The sequence below is a fragment of the Cebus imitator genome, unplaced genomic scaffold, assembly GCF_001604975.1.
Source record: "Cebus imitator isolate Cc_AM_T3 unplaced genomic scaffold, Cebus_imitator-1.0 Scaffold134, whole genome shotgun sequence".
NCBI classification, from domain to species: Eukaryota; Metazoa; Chordata; class Mammalia; order Primates; family Cebidae; genus Cebus; species Cebus imitator.
Genome location: NW_016107449.1, coordinates 1,842,103 through 1,861,764, shown reverse-complemented (window position 1 = coordinate 1,861,764; position 19,662 = coordinate 1,842,103). Strand labels below are relative to the sequence as shown.

General features: G+C 47.6%; 2 protein-coding genes across 3 annotated transcripts; both read left to right on the top strand.

Annotated features, from left to right (window-relative positions):
- Nucleotides 1–4,869: 4,869 nt before the first annotated feature.
- Nucleotides 4,870–8,383, top strand: LOC108313204 (cystatin-12-like). The gene is made up of 3 exons (XM_017541516.2): nt 4,870–5,289; nt 7,097–7,207; nt 8,208–8,383. The coding sequence occupies exons 1-3, from the start codon at nt 4,870–4,872 to the stop codon at nt 8,292–8,294; spliced, it is 618 nt and encodes a 205-aa protein (XP_017397005.2). The 3' UTR covers nt 8,295–8,383.
- Nucleotides 8,384–12,618: 4,235 nt separating this feature from the next.
- CST8 (cystatin 8) lies at nt 12,619–19,593 on the top strand. Of its 2 annotated transcripts, none has more exons than XM_017541461.2 (4): nt 12,619–12,685; nt 13,002–13,372; nt 14,416–14,529; nt 19,158–19,593. In XM_017541461.2, the coding sequence occupies exons 2-4, from the start codon at nt 13,142–13,144 to the stop codon at nt 19,239–19,241; spliced, it is 429 nt and encodes a 142-aa protein (XP_017396950.1). In that variant the 5' UTR covers nt 12,619–12,685; nt 13,002–13,141; the 3' UTR covers nt 19,242–19,593. The 2 variants fall into 2 exon arrangements, with proteins under 2 accessions (XP_017396950.1, XP_017396949.1); XM_017541460.2 differs by having other exon boundaries at nt 12,619–12,840; nt 19,158–19,340.
- Nucleotides 19,594–19,662: the final 69 nt, after the last annotated feature.

Here is a 19,662-nt window from a genome sequence, read left to right as displayed (position 1 = left end):
CCCTATTTGAATGACATGATGATGTCAGTCTTTTATCCACGTTCCTACTTGTTTCTCTGCCTTTTTTTTTTTTTTCTAATTCATGAAAACAAAATACTTAGCAGCTGTTTGTATAATTTCTTCTTGACAGATGTGGACAATGATATTTTTAATAGACTTGGAGATGGGCCGCACAATTTGTAAAATATACGATGAAGACATTGACAATTGCCCATTGCAAGAAGGCTCAGGAGAGGAAAAGGTCTGAGAATAAAGTCAACCCCAAAGCATTGTGAATCTCTCAAAAATGGAAAATAACATCAAGGTAGGCCTTTGGGAGGAGGCTTAGAAAGGTCATCAGAGGTGCTCCTGGGCAGAATGAGGGTCCTTGACCCCCTTTCCCACCTGGAGTCAGGGCTCCTTCCGTGAAGGCAGAAGGTGGGCATGTAAGCAAACAGAGCCTGGCCTCAATGCCAGAGAGAGCCTTGTGCTCACAGCCAGGCTGGCTGGACAGAGCAGGCACCTGCAGATTCCACATGGCCTCTGTCCCTGGATGAAGTCCTCACTTTGCTTCCTGAGACCCTCGAGATCCAGGCAGATGGTGTTCTCCCTGTGGTCCTCACTCTTCTTTGCTCATGTTCTTGCGGATTGGAGGACTGTCTAGTTTCTTTCATCACCCAATCTGTCCCTCTAGTTCCTGTGTGGTAAGGATGTGTCCCGGTCAGTCTGAGTTCTGACACCATCCTCCCACGACCCATATGTGATCCGTGTGAGCTCAGAGCTTGAGGATGCCCTGAATCAGCATAACAGGGGCACAAGGCTGATCTCCCCCTTCCACCTGCAGCCTTGTTGTCAACCACTGTGCTCAGTTGGTGGTTGCCCAGAGGGACCATCCCTTGAGAAGTCCTCTCTCTCCCCCAGAACACACAGGGTGGGAGCAGTTCATCCAGCATCATGTGTGCGAGGGAGATTGTGAGGGGACAGGATGCATCAGGGGTCAGGTGATGGCCCAACCAGGCGTCCTTTCAGGATCCCCAGGCTCAGGCTGGAGCATTTGGCCACCTGTGCCCCTTGTACTGGTGGAGGCTTGGGCATTTGAAGCCTGTTCCTGGGTGACTGTTTTTGTTTTTCATTTTTCATTGTTTTTAATACATATTGACCCCCTACTACATGCTAAATGCTCTCAGTGCATTGCATTTTTCTAACTTGTGTGTTATAATTACTTTTTTCAGGTACACTGCACTTTTGTCATGGATGCCAGACCTTGGTTTTCCCATTTCAGCCTCCTGAACAGCACCAGTAATGCAGAAACAGGCGGTGACAGAGCTCCTGGTTTTCCGCGGCAGAAGTCTTCCTTTCCTCTAGCGTGTGGCAGTCTGTAGTTCTAGGCCTATGCTGCACTAGCAGAATTGAAGGCATCTTAGCACTTGCTGAGTCTGTAAACAGCTTTGCACTCTTTCCTATTATTCATTTGCCGTGGATGTTGCTGGCAGTGACAAGCAAGGGAGAGTTTATTATCACCATTACCTTGGCTGCAGGCGCAGAGTGTTGAATAAACAAAGCTCCCCAGCTGATTTGAGGCAGTTCATGTAGGAGCCCCACTGGTTGGTTGGTGTGCTCATCCCTCCATCCATCCATCCATTCCTTCATTTATTCATCCACTCATTCATTCATTCATTCACCTTTCCATTTCTCTATGACAACATCCATCTACTCAAAAAAAATGCCGAAAATTTTGTTAACCACACATGATCCTTCTGTTTCCGTCTCAGGGACAGACTCACAGTGGGTGGCTCTTTTGCAGAGGGGCCAAGCCCAGGCCCAGGGGTCAGAGAAGGTCACTGAAGCTGACAGGAGGCTCTGCCCTTTGTGGACACAGAGGGCTGCATGAATGACAAGGATGTCCTCTTTAGTGCTCAGGTGATGGCTCAGAAGATGGCACCTCCAGTCCCCATGTGCCCCATGCCATGTCTGGTGCATATGTTCCCCAGCTGGGACTCAGCCGGGCCTTCATACCTGTCAGCACCACTCACTTCCCCTGGGAGGGACACCGTGGTGACAGACACCCATCCTGATGAGCAGGTCTCTCCACTGGAGTCTTGGCAGGGAGCAAGCAGCCTTGGAGGGGCAGGGAGATAAGGGTCTGGGGGAAGGGTTACAGGGGGGGCCAGAAATGCAAGGCAATGCAAAGCCCTCTGGAGGAATCTTTCAGACCTGACATGTTGGGGAGTCTTTCCTCCTCCATCATGGGTTTTTGGGGACTTTGATTTGAATATTTCTTGGTAAGAAGTCTGCCTTTTTCCTGGCTGGCTCGTTCCCATGAATTTCCCATAAGAGTTGATGGAACAGAAGTTTCAGAACCAGCCCTGGGCAGCTCCATCTGTCATGGTAAAAAGATGGGGCTGCTTTGGTCCTTCGATCAACCTGTGTACAGAATTTGTAACATCCCCTCACAATTTGAGAGGGCATATTTATATTACCAAGGATGTGTCTGTGTGGCCAGCAAGGCCAATCTATTGCTGGCCCTTGGCTCTGAGAGCACTCAGGCTGTGAGGGGTAGAGCCCTTGTACGTGACCTCATGCCTGCCGTTCTGGACGAGTGCAGTGGGTTCTGGTTCGCATTGCTCGCTAGCGGAAGCACCTTTACCGTCAATTCTCAGTTCACAAGGAAGGCCTAGTATCCTGCTCTTTTTTCAATTTAAAGTTATAATTTGAGCTCAGATGCACTTAAGTGCACCAGGTGGCTTTCAGTGTTCATGCCACACTCTTTAGCATTCAGGCTCAGATGCTGGGTTATTTGAGAGTTTCCTTTGATGATTCTCATGAGCCTCTAGTTGGGCACCTTGGTGAAAATAGGGGTGACCAATTCTGACTGCAGCCTCTCTTTCTGCTGGTTCTACGAAATTAGAAACATGGCCTTGGGGAGCTAAAGGGCGCAGCCTTGCTTGATTATTGAAGTTACAACAGTTCTATCTGTGGTGCCCACTCTTATCACAGCCTAAAAATATATAAAGTAACACACGCCAAGGCTACAAGGAAACCCAGCAATGCCATCATCCTCATGGGAGAGTTTCAGGCACCTCTCTTAAGAATTGACAGAACCCACCAAGTAAAACTCAGAAGAGGCTCAAAAAATTTAAGAGCTCACTAAGCGTATTTGATCTTCTGTTATGTAGAATATCATCCAATAACTAGAGAACATTCACTTTTTTGAGCGGATAGAACAATTTATTCCAATTGAACGTATTCTTAATGAATTTCAACCACATAGAATATATTCTCAGTGAAATTTAGGTAGAAATTAGGGCAGAAATGTTTGAAAACTTGGCTACGCACCTCTAAGTAACACACGGGCTAAAGAAGTAATCCCATTGCAGACTGGGGATTGCTGTACTTTTAAAACACTGGAGCTGAAACCTGAGTGATAAACGTACAGGATGCTGCTGATGCCAAGCTCTGAGGGTCACCTCCTGATCTAGAAATGTGCACGCTAGAGACTGAGCAGGCCAGCAACGCCCCTTCGAGCTCAAGAATCAGGGAATTGCAAATTGAACTGGGGGAAAAAGAGAGAAGAAAGTCATTGCAAAAAGGCATAGTTGGGTGAAAGAGAAAGCAAAGATAGACAGCAAGGATCGAGAAACCCAACAGTTAATTTTTTGAAGATCTAATAAAACCTCTAACCCTGGGCAAGGGAGGGCTGGAACTGGAGAAGGCAATCGCAATCCACACCAGCAGTGAGGAGGGGCCTCAGGACGGGCCCTGCTGACGTCTGAACACAACAACGATACATTTTAATCAGACTGCTGGCAGCTATGGCGAAGATGAACAAGAACTGGGAGCTGCAGCTTCTCTGTCGGGAGGACACACGGGGGCTCAGGCACACTTTGAGGGTGATCCATCCGAGGGGGCCACTGTGCTCCTCAGGCCCTCACCTGCCAGCCACTTTCAGGCCAGTCCTGTGTGGAAGTGCACCTGAGCCTCTGGGTCTCCTCCCATCGAGAAGCTGCAAGAAGACGGTCATAACTGTGCCCACCGTTCTGGTCACATTCCCATCTATTCCTGTGTCAGCCCTAGTCCTGCCCTTACTACCGGTCCCCAAGGCAGTGGCCTAAGCTCTGAGACATTTTTTGTGATCATCAGTCTACATGCCCTACAGGCAAGGTAGGGTCATTGCTCCAGCACGGTCCCCTTGTGCACATTAGTGCATCCAGACCTGGCGCAGGCACCTCCACACCCTCCCAGCCCGCTCATCCCCTGGCTCTGTTTACCTCCCGGTGGCTTCCCCAGAAGCCAGACAGAGCTCAGGTTAGTTCCTCTGAGGAGTCTGACACTGGCTGGGCACGGGCCTAGGGAACTACAAAGAGGCAGAGCTGGCTGAGAACACGAGCTGTCTAGTGCCCCCCAGGGCTTCTTCCCAGCTCCTGACCCCTTCTCATCGTCACGGTTGCCTTCCACTCCCATCCTAGCAGGGCCCTGGCCTTAGACTTGGCTTCTCTCTGGCCCCTGCTGAGAGCAGGTGTTGCAAGGCCACAGGGCAGGAGGGGGACCTGGCAAGCTGGCCAGCAGGTGCCAGAGAGGGTGGAGAGGATGGCCCAGCCCCCAACACTGGCCCCTCCCTCTGTAACCCCCCATAGCTCCCTGAGGTCATGGACTATACAGCCAGGGTCACAGGCAGACACGGCTCTTCCCCCAGCTGCTCAGGACTCTGCTCATTATCATTCCTAAGCATTCCCATCACTTTGTCAGTCGCGGGATGCAGCCCCGTGAAGGCAAAGCAGGTGAGCTGGAGACGTCCACCCCAGTCGTGTCAGGGCTGGGCTGGGGCCAGAGGAGGTGGCCCTGAAAACGTGCAGGCATGTGTGTTGCATGCATACCTGTGTGTCCAAGGCTATGTGGCCTCCTGCTGGCCTTGTTTGGAGACGATGGGAGGAACACTGTGGGGGAGTGGAAAGAGGCACTGGACAGAGGGACCAGTCAAAGGGAGGCTCCGCGGCTCAGGGCCCCTGTTGCGCAGTGCTGCATGGGGTCAGAACTGGGAAGGACGTCACAGGCAGCAGTGGTGACCTCCCCTCCACCGAGCGCTCCCAGCCTCCGGTGCCAACACTCAAGACAGCCATGTGGTGGAAGGTGCCCCTGCTTGTGGGGTTCATTGTGCTGGGAACACATGTCTGCAGCTGCAAATTTGTAGACACTGATAAGAACTTGGATTATTTCCCCAGTGCTGTGGAGTATGCTGTGTTTCAGTTCAATGAGGACCAGGAGGATGAGTTTGCCTACAAGTTTCTGGGGGTCCACCGGAGCCAGCGCAAGGTGAGTGGCTACTGTCTCTCCCCATGAACCCTGAGTTCCTCGGCGCCAGACCAGGGCTGGGTGGATTCTTGGTCTGCAGGAAAGGGCAACCGCTTTCTAAATCCTGAAAATATGCATATAATCATATAATTTAAATGTAAAGTGTCATTAGGAGAGCTTCAGCTTTCTATTTTGCTTCTTTATGAGGGTAGCCCCTGAAAACAGGACATGAGTGTGAGCGTGTTGGTTTGTGATTGGGCACAAGTGTATGTGTTAGGGCATAGATGTGAATGTGTAGTTGGTGTGTTAGGGCGTGAGCCTGTGTGTATGTGTTGGTATGTTGTGACATGAGTGTGTGTGTGAATGTGTAGTTGGTGTTTGTTGGGCATGAGCATGTGAGTGTGTTGGTGTCAGCGCATGTGTGTGTGTGTGTTGGTGTGTTGGCATGAGTGTGTATCAATGTGTTGAGGCATGAGTGTGTGAGTGTGTTGTGTGTTGGGACATGAATGTGTATGTGAGTGTGTATTGGTGTGTGCTGAAGCATAAATGAGTGTGAGTGTGGAGTTGATATGTTGGGACATGAATGTGTGAATGTGTTGGTGTGTGTTGGGGCATAAGTGTGTGTGTGTTGTGTTGGCATATAAGTGTGTGAGTGAGTATGTTGGAGCATGAGTGCATGTGAATGTGTTGTTGGTATGCGTTGGGACATGAGTGTGTGTGAGTGTGTTGGGGCACGAGTGTGTGTGTTGTGTGTTAGGGCATGAATGTATGTGTGTTGGTGTGTGTTGGGGAATAGTGTGTGTTGGTGTGTGTTGGTGCATGAGTGTGTGTGTGTTGGTGTGTGTTGAGGCATGAGTGTATGTGTGTTGTTGATGTGTGTTGGGGCGTGAGTGTGTGTGTTGTGTGTTGGGCACGAGTGCATGTGTGTTGGTGTGTGTTGGGGCATGAGTGTGTGTGTGTGTTGTTGGTGTGTGTTGGGGCATGAGTGTGTGTGAGTGTGTTGGTGTATGTTGGGGCATGAGTGTGCATGAGTGTGCTGATGTGTTGGAGCATAAGTGTGTGAGTGTGTAGGTCATGTATGTTGGGGCATGAGTGGGTATCACTGTCATTTGCATGGATTGCTATCCCCAAGGGATGTCTGCTTCCTAGACAAATTTCAGGAGAGATGTGAGTTCCAGCCTGGGAAGATTTCCTGGTTGGATTTGATTTCTCTCTCTCTGGATGTTTCCTGAGTTTCATGAACTTCTGTTTACAGAAATGACCATAACTTTTAATAACTTTTTATAGCATCCTAATAAACACACAGAACAGCAAACTTTATATTTACTTCAATTAATATTTGCAAAATAAACACTTTCATGCAGTCTTCACTCACATAAAGGACACAACATTGCAGCCCCCAGGAGTCCCCACCCCAGGTTACTGCCCAGATCTGTCTTCCAGGGGATAGTGCCATTCTGTGTACACGGCCTGCACTGCTGTGTAGGATTCAATCATGTGATGGTCCACACTCTGTGTATTCATCCCCCTGTCAATGTGACTGCCAGGTACCGGACATCAGGAAGAGTACTGCAGAAAGACTCTAACGCATGCTTTTGGTGTAGCGAATGGATATTTTTTTTTTGTAGAAAAATGGAGAATTAATAGAAAAATTGTAAAAAAGAAACTTGAAATAAGAAATAAGAGAAGAAAGATTGCGCATGATATGTATATCTTTATTAGCATGAATGTTAACATTCACCTTTTCTGGCAACTTTTCTGTTTGATTCTATTTTTCTCATTCCAAAAAGAGTATTTCATATAAGTGTCTTCAATTTCTTCTTGACAGTCATGGACATGGACATATTTAATGGACTTGACGATGGGGCGTACCGTTTGTAAGAAACACGATGAAGACATTGACAATTGCCCATTGCAAGAAGGAACAGAAGAGAAAATGGTTTGAGAATAAAATCAATCCAAATCATGAATCTCTCAGGAATGAAAAATGTCAAGGCAGGCCTTTGGGAGGAGGCTTAGGAAAGGCATCCAGGGTGATCCTGGGCAGAATGACAGTCCCTGACCCTCTCCCACCTGGAGTCAGGGCTCCTTCAGTGAAGGCAGAAGGCAGGCATTTGACAGAGCCTGGCCCTCAATGCCAGGGAGAGCCCTCTGCCCACAGCCCAGCTGACTGGACACAGGCACTTGCAGATTCCATAGGGCCTATCTCTCTGGAGGGAGTCCTCACTCTGGGTCCCAGCCCTGTACCTTCCTGAGACCCTCGAGATCCAGGCAGATGGTGTTCTCCCCGTGGTCCTCCCTCTTTTTTGCTCATGTTCTTGGGGATTGGAGGACTGCCTACCTTCTCTGATCACCCCACCTATCCCTCTAGTTCCTGTGTAGTAAGGACGTGTCCCGGTCAGTCTGAGTTCTGACACCATCCTCCCAGGACCCATATGTGATCCATGGGATGTTGGAGCTTGGGGATGCCCTGAATCAGAGTTACGGGATCAGTGGGGCTGATCTCACCCTCCCACCTCCAACCTCAGGGGCACCCTCCCCTTGGGGTGGGTTTGCTGCTGCTGTTCAGTTGGTGAGTGACTGGTAGGGCCATCCCTTTGGTAAGGCCATGGTCTCCCTCAGAACACACAGGGTGGGGGCGCCTCATCCATCCTCATGTGCTCTGTGGAGGCTGTGAGTGGACAGGATGCTTCAGGGGTCAGGTGATGGCCCAAACAGGCATCCCTTCAGAAATCCCCAGGCTCATGTGGGAGGATTCAGCCACGTGCGCCCCTTGTCCTGCTGGAGCCTTGGGCATTTCAAGCCCTGTTCCTGGGTGACTGTTTTTGCTTTTTATTTGCTTACATCTGTAGTTTTTAATACATCTTGACCCCCTATTGCATGCCAGATTCTCTCAATGCTTACATTTTGTAATTTGTATGTTACAATTTCTTTTTCAGGTGCGCTGCACTTTTATAGTAGATGTTCAATGGTGGTTTTCCCAGTTTACCCTCCTGAACAGCACCTGTGGGGAGAGAAGGTGGTGACAGAGCCCATGGATTTTCACAGCAGAAGCCCCCTCTTCGTCTAGAGTGTGACAGTCTGTAGTCCCAGATCTGTGCAGCCCGGCAGAATTAAAGGCATTTCAGAGAACTTTCTGCATCCCTGAGGAGTTTTCACTCTCCTGTATTGTTTATAAGCCATTGATGAGCAATGGAAAATTTATTATCATCGTTGTTACTTTGGTTGCAGATGCAGAGTGTTAAATAAATCAAACTTTCTGATTGATTTGAGGCAGTTCCTATAGGGGTCCCACCGCTTGGTTTGTGCGCTCATCATCCATCCATCCATTCTTCTATTCCCTTCCTCCTTCTCTTCCTCCTTCCCTCCCTCTGTCCCTTCCTCCATCCCTCCCTTCCTGCTTCCTTCCCTTCCTCCATCCCTCCCTTCCTCCATCCCTCCCTTCCTCCTTCCTTCCCTTCCTGCTTCCCTCCCTCTCTCCCTTCCTCCATCCCTCCCTTCCTCCTTCCCTCCCTTCCTCCATCCCTCCCTTCCTCCATCCCTCCCTTCCTCCTTCCTTCCCTTCCTCCTTTCCTCCCTTTCTCCTTTCCTCCATATCCTCCCTCCTTTCCTCTCTTCTTTCCTTCCTTCCTGCCTTCCTGCCTTTCTTTCTTCTCCAGTTTCCCTATGCTTTCATTCATCACTCAAAAGGAATGTAGCACATTTTGTTAGCCACACGTGTCACCTCTGTTTCCATCTCAGGGACAGGCTTACCATGGGTGGCCCTTCAGCAGAGGGGCCAGGCCCAGACCCAGGGGTCAGAGGAGGTCACTGAAGCTGACAGGAAGCTCTGCTCTCTGTGGACCCTGAGGGCTGCATGAAGCACAGCGATGTCTTCTCCAGGGCTCAGATGTCTTCTCCAGAGCTTAGAAGATGGCAGTTCCAGTCCCCATTCCCCACCTGCTCCTGATGCCTGTGTTACCCATCTGGGACCCAGCCAGGGCTTCATGGCTGCCAGTACCACTCACTGCCCCTGGGAGAAGCACTATGGTGACAGACACCCATCTCTCTGCTGGGGTCTTGGTGGGGGAACAGCCTTGGAGGGGTAGAAAGATGAGGGGATGGTGTGGTGGGGCGCATGCGTTGAGCAAAGAGACAGTTCAGCAGTTTCTGGAGGAGTCTTTTGGAATGAAAGGGCTAGGGGGTCTTTCCGCCTCCATCCTTGGTTTTGGGGGTGATCTGAATATTTCTTGGTTAGAAGTCTGCCCTTTTTTCCTGGTTGGCTCATTACCACGAATTTGTCATTTATGAGACAGAATTTTCAGAAACAGCTTTGGGTGGCTCCATCTGTCGTGGCAAAAAGATGGGACAGCTTTGGTCTTTGACCAGCCTGTGTGCAGGATTTGTGTGTGACATCCCTCCACGATTTGATAGGGCACATTTATATTACCAAGGGTGTGTCTGCATGGTTAGCCAAACAAATCCATTGCTGGCCCTTGGCTTTGAGAGCACTGAGGCTGGGATGGGTGGAGCTCCTGTTCATGGACCTCACTGTTCTGGACAAGTACAGCCACACCCTACCTGAGCTCTGGTCAGCATTGCTTGCTGATGGAAGCACCTTTACTTTCAATTCCAAGAGAAAGGCCGGGTGTCCTGCTCTTTTTCAAATTTGCCAGTTGTTTTCTACCTCGATCCACACAAAATCCCACTGGCTTCATTTTGCATTTCTCTTAGGGACCAGGCATTACCCCTATCTGTAGGGCAAAAGAAAATTTTGGCCTGAATACATGAAGTATACATGAAGAAATACATGAAGTCTTCAGGTGGTTGGCACTTGGGGCTATGGCTGTGAAATGGTTCTTTAAGGTACTCCAATACCTTAGAAGTTGTGTTTACTGCAGTTGTGTATTTTGTCTATGGCCTGTGTTCTTTAGTTCCTGCTCTCTCAGAAATTAAAAAACATGACCCTATTGCAGATTTCACGAGCTGGTAGTGTCCGGCCGTCATGAGCTATGTAAGGAGCTTTGGTAGGGTTGGTAAATTTTGTGCCTGCCACTCTTGTTAGTTATATGATGAACTCAAATGAGTGGATTTTTGAATAATATGTCAATATCCAAGATCATCCAGAATCCACAAGTCCATCTCGTGTCCTGGAGAAATTTCTCTGAATTGGGCTCTGTCATTAGGTGGCCTGAATCAGTAGGAAGTAAAAATTTATTTGGATATTTTATCAAGTTATCAACCACCACCACATACTTTTCCAAAGTCTGAAACCTAGAAATACTGCTTTGGTTCAGTGAATGTGTGTGTATCAGTCAGCTGTTGACCCAGAAGTGCTGCATAACAAACCACCTCTCCTGTAGCTAACCACAGTGAGCCTTCATTTTCAGGCACATAGGTCTACAGGCTGACTGCCCCTTGGCTGGTCCAGGAAGCTTGGCTTCACTTCAAGGTGTCACAGCTGGCCTCACCAAAGGAGTCTGCTCTAAATGCATCCTGGGACCCAGATCACGTGATCCCAGACTCAATGGGTCACTATGAAAACATGGTTAACCTTGACCAATAATACAAATAATGCAAGTCAAATCAATGAAACATAATCATCTCCTATCCCATAAAGGAAGGCGAGGCTGAAGGCGAAGACATGAAGAAGCAGGGATTGTCACAGGTCAATACTTCTCTAATCAAACTAGGTTCCGAGTATCGGCAGCATTTGGATCACACGGGGAGATGGCTAGAAATGCAGGATCTAGGCCTTGCCTCAGACCCACAAACTCAGCACCTGCATTTTAACGAGTCCCAGGTGGTTCATGTGCACTTTAATATCAGAAAGCGCAGATACCCAACCGTGGTTTTCAAACTTGGCTGCAGATTGGAACCCCTGGGGAACTTTAAAAACAGCTGACTTCCTGGACCCTCTTCCAGAGATTCTGATTTTGTCAATGAGGTGTGCCCTGGTGTTTCAAAACTCCTTCAGTATTTTTAGCATGCAGCAGGATTTGAAAATCATGAATACATAATTACTAAGTGACGAACATTTTGGCAATAAATAATAAAGCTCGATTTGCATAAAGCTTTGCATCAATTTCTGATCTAGTCTTTTATTGTACAGAAATACTTGTGTAACATCATGAAGATATTGGAAAGGGATTGTTCACTGCAATACTGTTTATAACAGATGAAAATAACAACCGAGGAATCCACCTATGGGGAGAAAGTTTAAATACAGCATAATGCATTCACACTCTGCAATGCTTTGCACCTGCCTGACAGATTCCTGCCCATATGTGTTTCCTGTACCTTGCCCCTCCTCATGGAACCCATAGCCTGGGAAGAATGCTCGCCTCTCTGCCTTATCAGGAATTTTTTGGATGCTGGTTTGGGATTTTCACAGAAAAACAGAAGCTTTGAGAGCTAAACAGGTGCATGACCCCCTCCTCCCACTGAGGGCCAGGCCTGGGCATCAGAGTGAGCCATGTGACCCTTACCCTGGTAGGACAGGGCAGGGGGGTACTGTTGGCTCAAGCCAAGGAAGTTCAGCAGCCAGGCATTCAGGAAACCAGGGCCATTGGCACAGATGGGCAGAAGACACCAGAGGGGCCCTGTATTAGTCAGGGTTCTTTTAGAGGGACAGAATTAGTATGTATATATAGCATAAGTTAATACTTAATAAACCCCCCTTTATATAAAATTTACATATAATGATTATTAACTTAATAAACTCATCTATATATATATATATATGTACATAATTTATATATAAAGGGGAGTTTATAAGTATTCACTTTCACGATCACAAGTTCCCACAATAGGCTATCTGCCAAGCTGAGGAGCAAAGGGAGCCAGTTGGAGTCCCAAAACTGAAGAACTTGGAGTCCGATGTTCGAGGGCAGGAAGCATCCAGCACAGGAGAAAGATGCAGGCTGAGAGCCTAGGCCTGTCTCTCCTTTTCACATTTTTCTGCCTGCTTTATATTTGCTGGCAGTTGATTAGATTATGCCCACCAGATTAAGGGGAGATCTGCCTTCCCCAGCCCACTGACTCAAATGTCAATCTCTTTTGGCAACACCCTTACAGACACACCCAGGATCAATACTTTGTGTCCTTCAATCCAATCAAGTTGACAGTATTAACCATCACAGGCCCCGCCCCCCCAACTCTGAGGACAGAGCAGGAGGCATTTGCCTGCCGTCTGTGGGCCTGTGAGATCTGCTTGGACCAAAGACCAGAGGTTGGCAAGTGGGAAGTGTCCTCACAGTGGGAGGTGTCCTCACTGGGGCAGGACACAGGTGCTGGATTACATCACAAAGCGTAACCTCCCTGCAGGGCGTGGAATCAGAAGGGCAAGGGAGACTGGAGACCAGAGCCCCCAGAGCCCCTTGACTGGGCCACAGGCATGAACTGAGCGTGCCGGAGACCCACGAGAACCACGGCTCGGGTCAGCACCCAACTCCACAGGGAGTAAGAGGGAGCTGCAGGCAGAGCAGGCTGAGAGTCCACCGAGGGCTGAGGCCACAAGGCCTCTGGGGCAGCCAGAGCTTACGTGGTCACACCATACAGGACTGAGAAGCAGATAACAAGACTGGCACAGGGGTAGGCACAGACACTTCGGGGCCTACGGGGAGGGGAGCTCTCAGGATAAGGAAGGGGGGCTGGTAGACAGACTCCTTAACTGGCATTCCTAGGTGGGTTTCCTTGGAGAAAGAGAGGGCTAACCTCAAAGAGTGACCCTAACGGCCCTGTCTTGAATCCAGCTGGGCTTACGCTAAGAGGAGCCAACGTGTGGCACGAAGGTTCTTGAACCCGTAGCAGTGGCCACGACCACGACATCCTGCCAGCAGCTCCAGCCCTGGACAGACAAGGAGACTCGACTGTGCCTCTTGCCCGAAGGACCATGCCTAGATGCCGGTGGCTCTCCCTGCTTCTCCTCACCATTCCCCTGGCCCTAGTGGCCAGGAAAGACCCCAACAAGGATGAGAAGGGGGTGCTGAGGAAACTACAACCCACCAACGCCTCAGATGCCAACGTGAGGCAGTGTCTGTGGTTTGCCATGCAAGAATACAACAGGGAGAGCGAGGACAAGTACATCTTCCTGGTGGTCAGGACACTGCAAGCCCAGCTGCAGGTAAAGGTGCTCTCTCCATATAGGTGGACATTTGCATATGGCGGCACAGTTAAAGAGTGGGCATAGGAGAAAAATACTAGTATGCAAAAACCCTCAATATGTGAGTGCTGGAGAGCATAAACGCTTGCATAGTGTCAATAAGGCAGCGAACACACAGAGTGCTTTCTACAAATGCTTTGGCTGTTGTTCTAAGTCCTCTGCATAGACTAACTCATTTAAACCCCAAACTGCAGCTCAGATGTTCATTTATTTGCTAAGGTTGGGAGACAAAGGGAGCGCTAGCCATGAGAAAAGGTCTGATAAGGAAAGGTGAGTCTGGGTGAACCTGAGCCCAACCAGCAGACACTCCTTCATCTCCTGTTGTAATCCTTTAATGCCAGATGAAAACAGATTTAAATGGACATCATAAGGAGCCTTGATTGCATTTAATCACTAATGAATTCAGCAAATACTGATGTCCTGCTATAAACCTGCTGCTGTTTCACTCACTAAAGACTCAGCAGAGAACAAGGCAGGCAAACTCATGCCTTCATGGCTCCTTATGGACTGTGTCTGAGCTGATGGGAGGGTTTTGGGTGGGGAAACCCCAGAGGATGGGAGGTTTCACAGGAATCTGAGGGACTGGAGCCTAATGTGGCTGAGGGGGCTGTCAGCTGATCAGGCCTGTGTGAACCTGAGCATCTCAGGCCCTGGAGAGCTGATGGTTCTTCTCCTATCACTCCTCACTGAGCATGCAGTATGCCCTGGGCTTGGGGACAGGAAATGGCATGAGAAGTTCTTGCCTTCAAGGAGGTGACAAACTGGAGAGGAGCCTTTACCCAAGCTTCCAGCTCCAGGAGGCTGCGGAGTCCTGGCTGACCTTGGTGTGCACAGGACCCCAGGCAGTGGGCTTCCCAGCCTTCTTCTAATGCTCTGTCTGGGGTGGGGGAGGAAAGAAAGTGGCAAGGACACGAGTGAAAGTGATTTTTTTTTTTTTTTTTTGCTAAACCTTTAAAAGAAAATACAACTTTTTAAAATAAAATCGCACAATTGCTAACTGACAGGTCACAAATCGTCTGGAATACCTTATTGATGTAGAAATTGCCCGCAGCGATTGCAGAAAGCCTTTAAGCAGTAATGAAATCTGTGCCGTTCAAGAAAACTCCAAACTGAAAAAGGTAAGTGATGAACCACCTGTCTGTGACGGCCTGGGCAGTTCTGAGCCCCAGAGGAGAAAGCTCAGGTGCCCAGACCTTCTTCTGGAGGTCTGGGTAGCTCCCAATGTTTAGCTGCAGATAGCCAACCCTGTGGCCTTTAGAGCAGAAGACGCAGGGCCACGGAACGTGGTGGAGACCTCTGAAGTTTTTTCTCATCCCTCATTCTGGGGAAAGGATGTTGTCAAGGGTACTCTTATCTCAAGGGCCCCATTGACGTCTGACTTTTTGATGCCAGCACACTGGGCAACACAAAATCACCAGAAGTCTGTCCTCTTGGGTCCAGATCGACCACCCACTATTGCTGGGCCCACTGTTACTCATCCCTGTACAGGCACAAAAGGAAGTTCATTCATTCACTCTTCCACTCATGGAAACTTACTTAGCACCAGGTGCTATGTGCTTTGCACTGGGTCTATTCTGGGTGCTGGGGATTAAGCAATCACTAAGCCAGTTGGTGGCCCCAGCCTCCTGGGTTTACAGTTGATTATTGCTGGGGTCAACCGGGGTTTCCAGGAAGGTGGGGCAAACCCAAAGACTCTCAACAAACAAATGAATTGGCCCAGGGGCTTTTGGCCTCAGGCCTGTATTTTTTATCTCAGAGTTGCAAAGAGCTCAGGCAGCTCATGCACCAGGACTCGGTCCCAGACTGATGAATGCCCCGAGCATTCTACGGGTTGGCCCGACAGCTGCATCACCGCCCCTGACTTTACATCGGTGGTATTCCAATGTGAACAGGTGTCACAATCACCCGGAGGTGTTGACAAACCCTGAGGACCGGCTTCCACCTGCAGTTTCCAATTCAGTGGGTCAGGAAATGAGGTCTAAGAATTTGTATTCTCAGTGTGTTCTCAGTGGTGGTGCTGCTGCTGGCCGAGCGATGACTTTGAGAACCGCTGCTTTATGCGTTGCCGTGGCACAGGAAATGGCAAATGCTTTTATGAACCACACTGCCATTGTGTTTGCTGAAAACTGCCTCTGTATGCTCGGATGAAACGGACCCTGTCGTTTTCAGCTCACAGTAGATGGCCCAACAGGACAAACATGTCAGCAGTGAGCTTTTCCAACTGCCATCTGATCTTTTATGTTTGTTTTATCTTTTACTGGTATTAGGAGTATGGTTGTTTTAAATTTATATTTTCTCCCGGGCTTTTAGGGATTGTAGGACAGTTTTTGCTTTTGCCAGTTTGTAGAAAATATTAAAACGCATTAAAGAAAATTGTTCTCAAGGAGCCCATTTGGGTCTAAGATTTCCAAGATACCTCTCGGTTTTTAAGACATACATGTTTAAGCAGACGTTTGCCCATAACAACTTTCTCTTTTTCCAAGCCTTTGAAATAATGCTGAAGAGTAACAATACTGGACAGTGTTTCTTGTTCCCAGCTTTACTGGAACTGTCTTCAGTATTTGTATACTTTTATTAAATATTACATCAAGCACTGATTTTAGATGTTCTTCCAATTCTCTCTGTATCGGGAGTCTTTAAGATTGTTTTATTCTATCAAATATTCTTTGAGTATCTACCAAGTACATTGAATAATTTTTCCTCTTGGACCTAGTAGTGTAATTAGTTAAAATAGTAGGTTCCCTAATGATGAGGTGCGTTTACACACCTGGAATGTGATGCACTCATCTTTGTGTGCATGTGTGGCGGTTTTATAACTTCATTTGATTGTCAGTGGTCAGCTCTCATCTACATCGACTGTCTGTAGGTTTTTGAAAGAGAAGACAGGTACGTAGGTAACCAACAGACCACGCTTGTTTGGTGAAACTTCATCATCAGTACATTTTCTGGACATTTTTCTTTTGGACTGGCCAGCTTTGTAGATGTACACATCTGTTTTCCCCTTTCTCACATGGCAAATTACTGGACCCTTTAAGTGCCCGAGGGGCACATTTGTTCAAGATGGCCACTCCCTGGATGCCATTGTGAATGTTTACAGGCACTTCCTGGTCCCCACCTTGTTGATGGCAGAATGGCCCTTCTTCTCACCAGCCCTCCTTGTGGGAGCCAGTCTGCTGGGCTCAGACTGCAGAATAAGAATGTGAAGGATTCAGTCTGCGCTTGTTTAGAACATAGTTGGGTTCAATATGCCATTTTTTAATTTAGAAATTTTGCATTTATTTATTTATTTTGTTGCGATAGGGTCTTGCTCTGTTGCCCTCAGCGGAGTGCAGTGATGCCATTATAGTTTACTGCAACCTCAAACTCTTGGGCTCACGCAATCTTTCCACCTCCTTCTCTTAAGTAGCTGGGAACATAGGCACGTACCACCAGGCCAGGCTAATTATTTTATTTTTAGTAGAGACAAGGTCTCACTATGTTGCTCAGGCTGGTTTCAAACTCCTGGCCTCAAGTGATCCTCCTGCCTTGGCCTCCCAAAGTGTTGGAATTACAGGCCTGAGCCACTGCTCTTGACAGCAATTTTGCTTTTGTATGTATTAGCTACTCTCAAACTCTTCTGATATTAAGAATCTCTTGGAGTATGGGGTAAACATACACACATCTACACATATACACATCTACATATACACACACATGCATGCATGTACATACTTGTATACACACATACAAGTTCCATGCACTCATCCCTAATCTACTCAATCAGAATTTCCCACTTCAAACACCCACATATGTTATATGACGGAAAAAGTCTGGAAAGTACTACATTAGGGACCGTAATGGTTTAATAAGCAACCGATTTTCATTTGCTAGTTTTTGTTCAGGATTTTTGCTATTTACTAGGTAAGTTTGGGTTATAATTTCTCAGTTACATCTGAGTTTCAGGATTTTGCTGGTCTAGTACAATGAGACTGAGGGTTTTTCATTATCTTCTGTGTTCTGCATCAGTCTGAAGTCCGCAGATGCTTTTAGGTCCCCAAATTTGATGTGATTTGCCTATAAAATAATCTTGATTTGGTACCTGGTATTATTTGTTGAATATTTTCAATACTCAGCAGGAACTAAACTGTCTTCTTTCTGACTTTGTCTGTCTCTTAACTCCTGGAAGTCCCCAGGGATTTCAGTCTATTTGAGATGGCCTTTGCACTTTGTCCAGGACCACTCTCTCTCTCTACCCATCCATCTACTCATCCATCCATCCATCCATTAACCTGTCCCTCACACATAGGGTATTTTATTTGTTGTTTCAATATTTTGACGTTTTGAAAGAAAAGCAAAGTTCTTTGGAAGAAAAGATATGTTAGGCCCTAGAATTTTCTAAATTGCTCTTGACTTGTTATTAGAACAAAAGGGATTTAAAAAAGATTTTTATTTGGGGTTCGGGGGTACACATGCAGGTTTATTTTATAAGTAAATTCGTGTCACAGGGGTTTGGTGTACAGGTTGTTCCATCACCGAGGTAGTAAGCAGAGTACTCGATACGGTACTTTTTCTGATCCTGTCCTTCCCCGGCCCTCCATTCTCCAGGAGCCCCCAGGGCCTGTCGTTCCTCTCTTTCTGTCTGTGTGTTCTCGTTGTTTAGCTCCCCCTTTTAAGTGAGAACATGTAGTATTTGGTTTTCTGTTCCTGCATTAGTTTGCTTAGGATAATGACCTGAAGCTCCATGTTACTCCAAAGGACATGATTTCATTCTTTTTTATGACAGTGTAGCATTCCATGGTTTATATGTACCACATTATTTTAATCCAGTCCACCATCAACAGGCCTTAGGCTGACTCAATGTCTTTGCTACTGTGAATAGCTATGCAGTGAACATACATGTGCATGTGTCTTCATGGTAGAACAATTTGTATTCCTTAGGGTAGGTCGCCAATAATGGGATTCCTGGGTTGAATGGTAATTCTGTTTTAATTCTTTGAGGAATCACCACACTGCTTTTCATAATGGCTGCACTAATTCACACTCCCACCAGCAGTGTATAAGCATACCCTTTTGTCCACAACCTTGCCAACATTAAAATAAATTATTTAGGCCGGGCACAGTGGCTCACGCCTGTAATCCCAGCACTTTGGGAGGCCAAGGTGGGTAGATCATGAGGTCAGGAGTTCAAGATCAGCTTGACCAATGTAATGAAACCCTGTCTCTGCTAAAAATACAAAAGTGAGCCTGGCATAGGTGGTGGGTGCCTGTAATCCCAGCTACTCAGGAGGCTGAGGCAGGAGAATCACTTGAACCCGGGAGATAGAGGTTGCAGTGAGCCAAGATCGCGCTACTGCACTGCAGCCTGGGTGACAGAGTGAGATTCTGTCTCAAAAATAAAATAAAATAAAATGGATTATTTAATCATTAAAATAACGCCCTTTAGTTACCAATTCGAATTGTCTTATTTACATTGTAGAAAGTATTAAAGAGAATTGAATATAATGTCAAGTTCACATCTGAACCGCCACCATAACATTATGATAATTAATGTTTCCTGTCTACCTGTGGTTAATTAGAACAGGGATCCCTCTGGGCAACTGCTGATGGCTGTGAAATCCGCAGCCTCCAGCTCTGCAGATTCCTGGGAGCATCCCTGGAGGGTGGCGACCCATCTCTGGGCATACTCCTAAACTCGCACCTAGCAACAGGACAATTTTTCTATTTCTTTAGGTGCTCTACTGATTTTTGTTGTTGTCATCTTTTTCAGAAATTAAGCTGCAGCTTTTTGGTAGGAGCACTTCCCTGGAATGGTGAATTCACTGTGATGGAGAAAAAGTGTGAAGATGCCTAATGGTGTTTTGGGGCATCCCTCCAACCTCTGCGACTACTTTATCCATGACAATAAAGCAATGGCAAGTGGAGGCTGTTCCCAGCACGCTTTCTCCATGCATGCCTCTCTGCTTGGCGTTTGGTGTTTTAGTTTCATAGCATTGGGGACAGAAGATGGGCATGTTCAGCTCCTCTTTCCTGGCACCAAGTGTGGCCATGCACCTTTGGTTAGCTTGATGGTCTACCGGTCACCAAGTACAAAGGATAGGGTGAGGTCTGATTCCATTCTCTACAGCAAATCGGAGGAGGAATCCCTTTTGCTTAGGTAACAGTCTCTTACAGAGGTCTGCATCCATTGGATGTTAACTCAGCGGGTTCCTTCTGGATGCTTCCTTGGGCCTGAGGCTCTTCTTAAGAGTCCTGAGTGGACAGGTCATTTGGGC

Coding starts and splice junctions, on each gene's coding strand:
- CST8 (XM_017541461.2), top strand. CDS start 13,142: ATGCCTAGATGCCGGTGGCTCTCCCTGCTTCTCCTCACCATTCCCCTG. Junction 13,373..14,415: donor CACTGCAAGCCCAGCTGCAG/GTAAAGGTGCTC, acceptor GCTAACTGACAG/GTCACAAATCGTCTGGAATA. Junction 14,530..19,157: donor AAAACTCCAAACTGAAAAAG/GTAAGTGATGAA, acceptor CATCTTTTTCAG/AAATTAAGCTGCAGCTTTTT.
- LOC108313204 (XM_017541516.2), top strand. CDS start 4,870: ATGTGGCCTCCTGCTGGCCTTGTTTGGAGACGATGGGAGGAACACTGT. Junction 5,290..7,096: donor TCCACCGGAGCCAGCGCAAG/GTGAGTGGCTAC, acceptor TCTTCTTGACAG/TCATGGACATGGACATATTT. Junction 7,208..8,207: donor AAGGAACAGAAGAGAAAATG/GTTTGAGAATAA, acceptor TTTCTTTTTCAG/GTGCGCTGCACTTTTATAGT.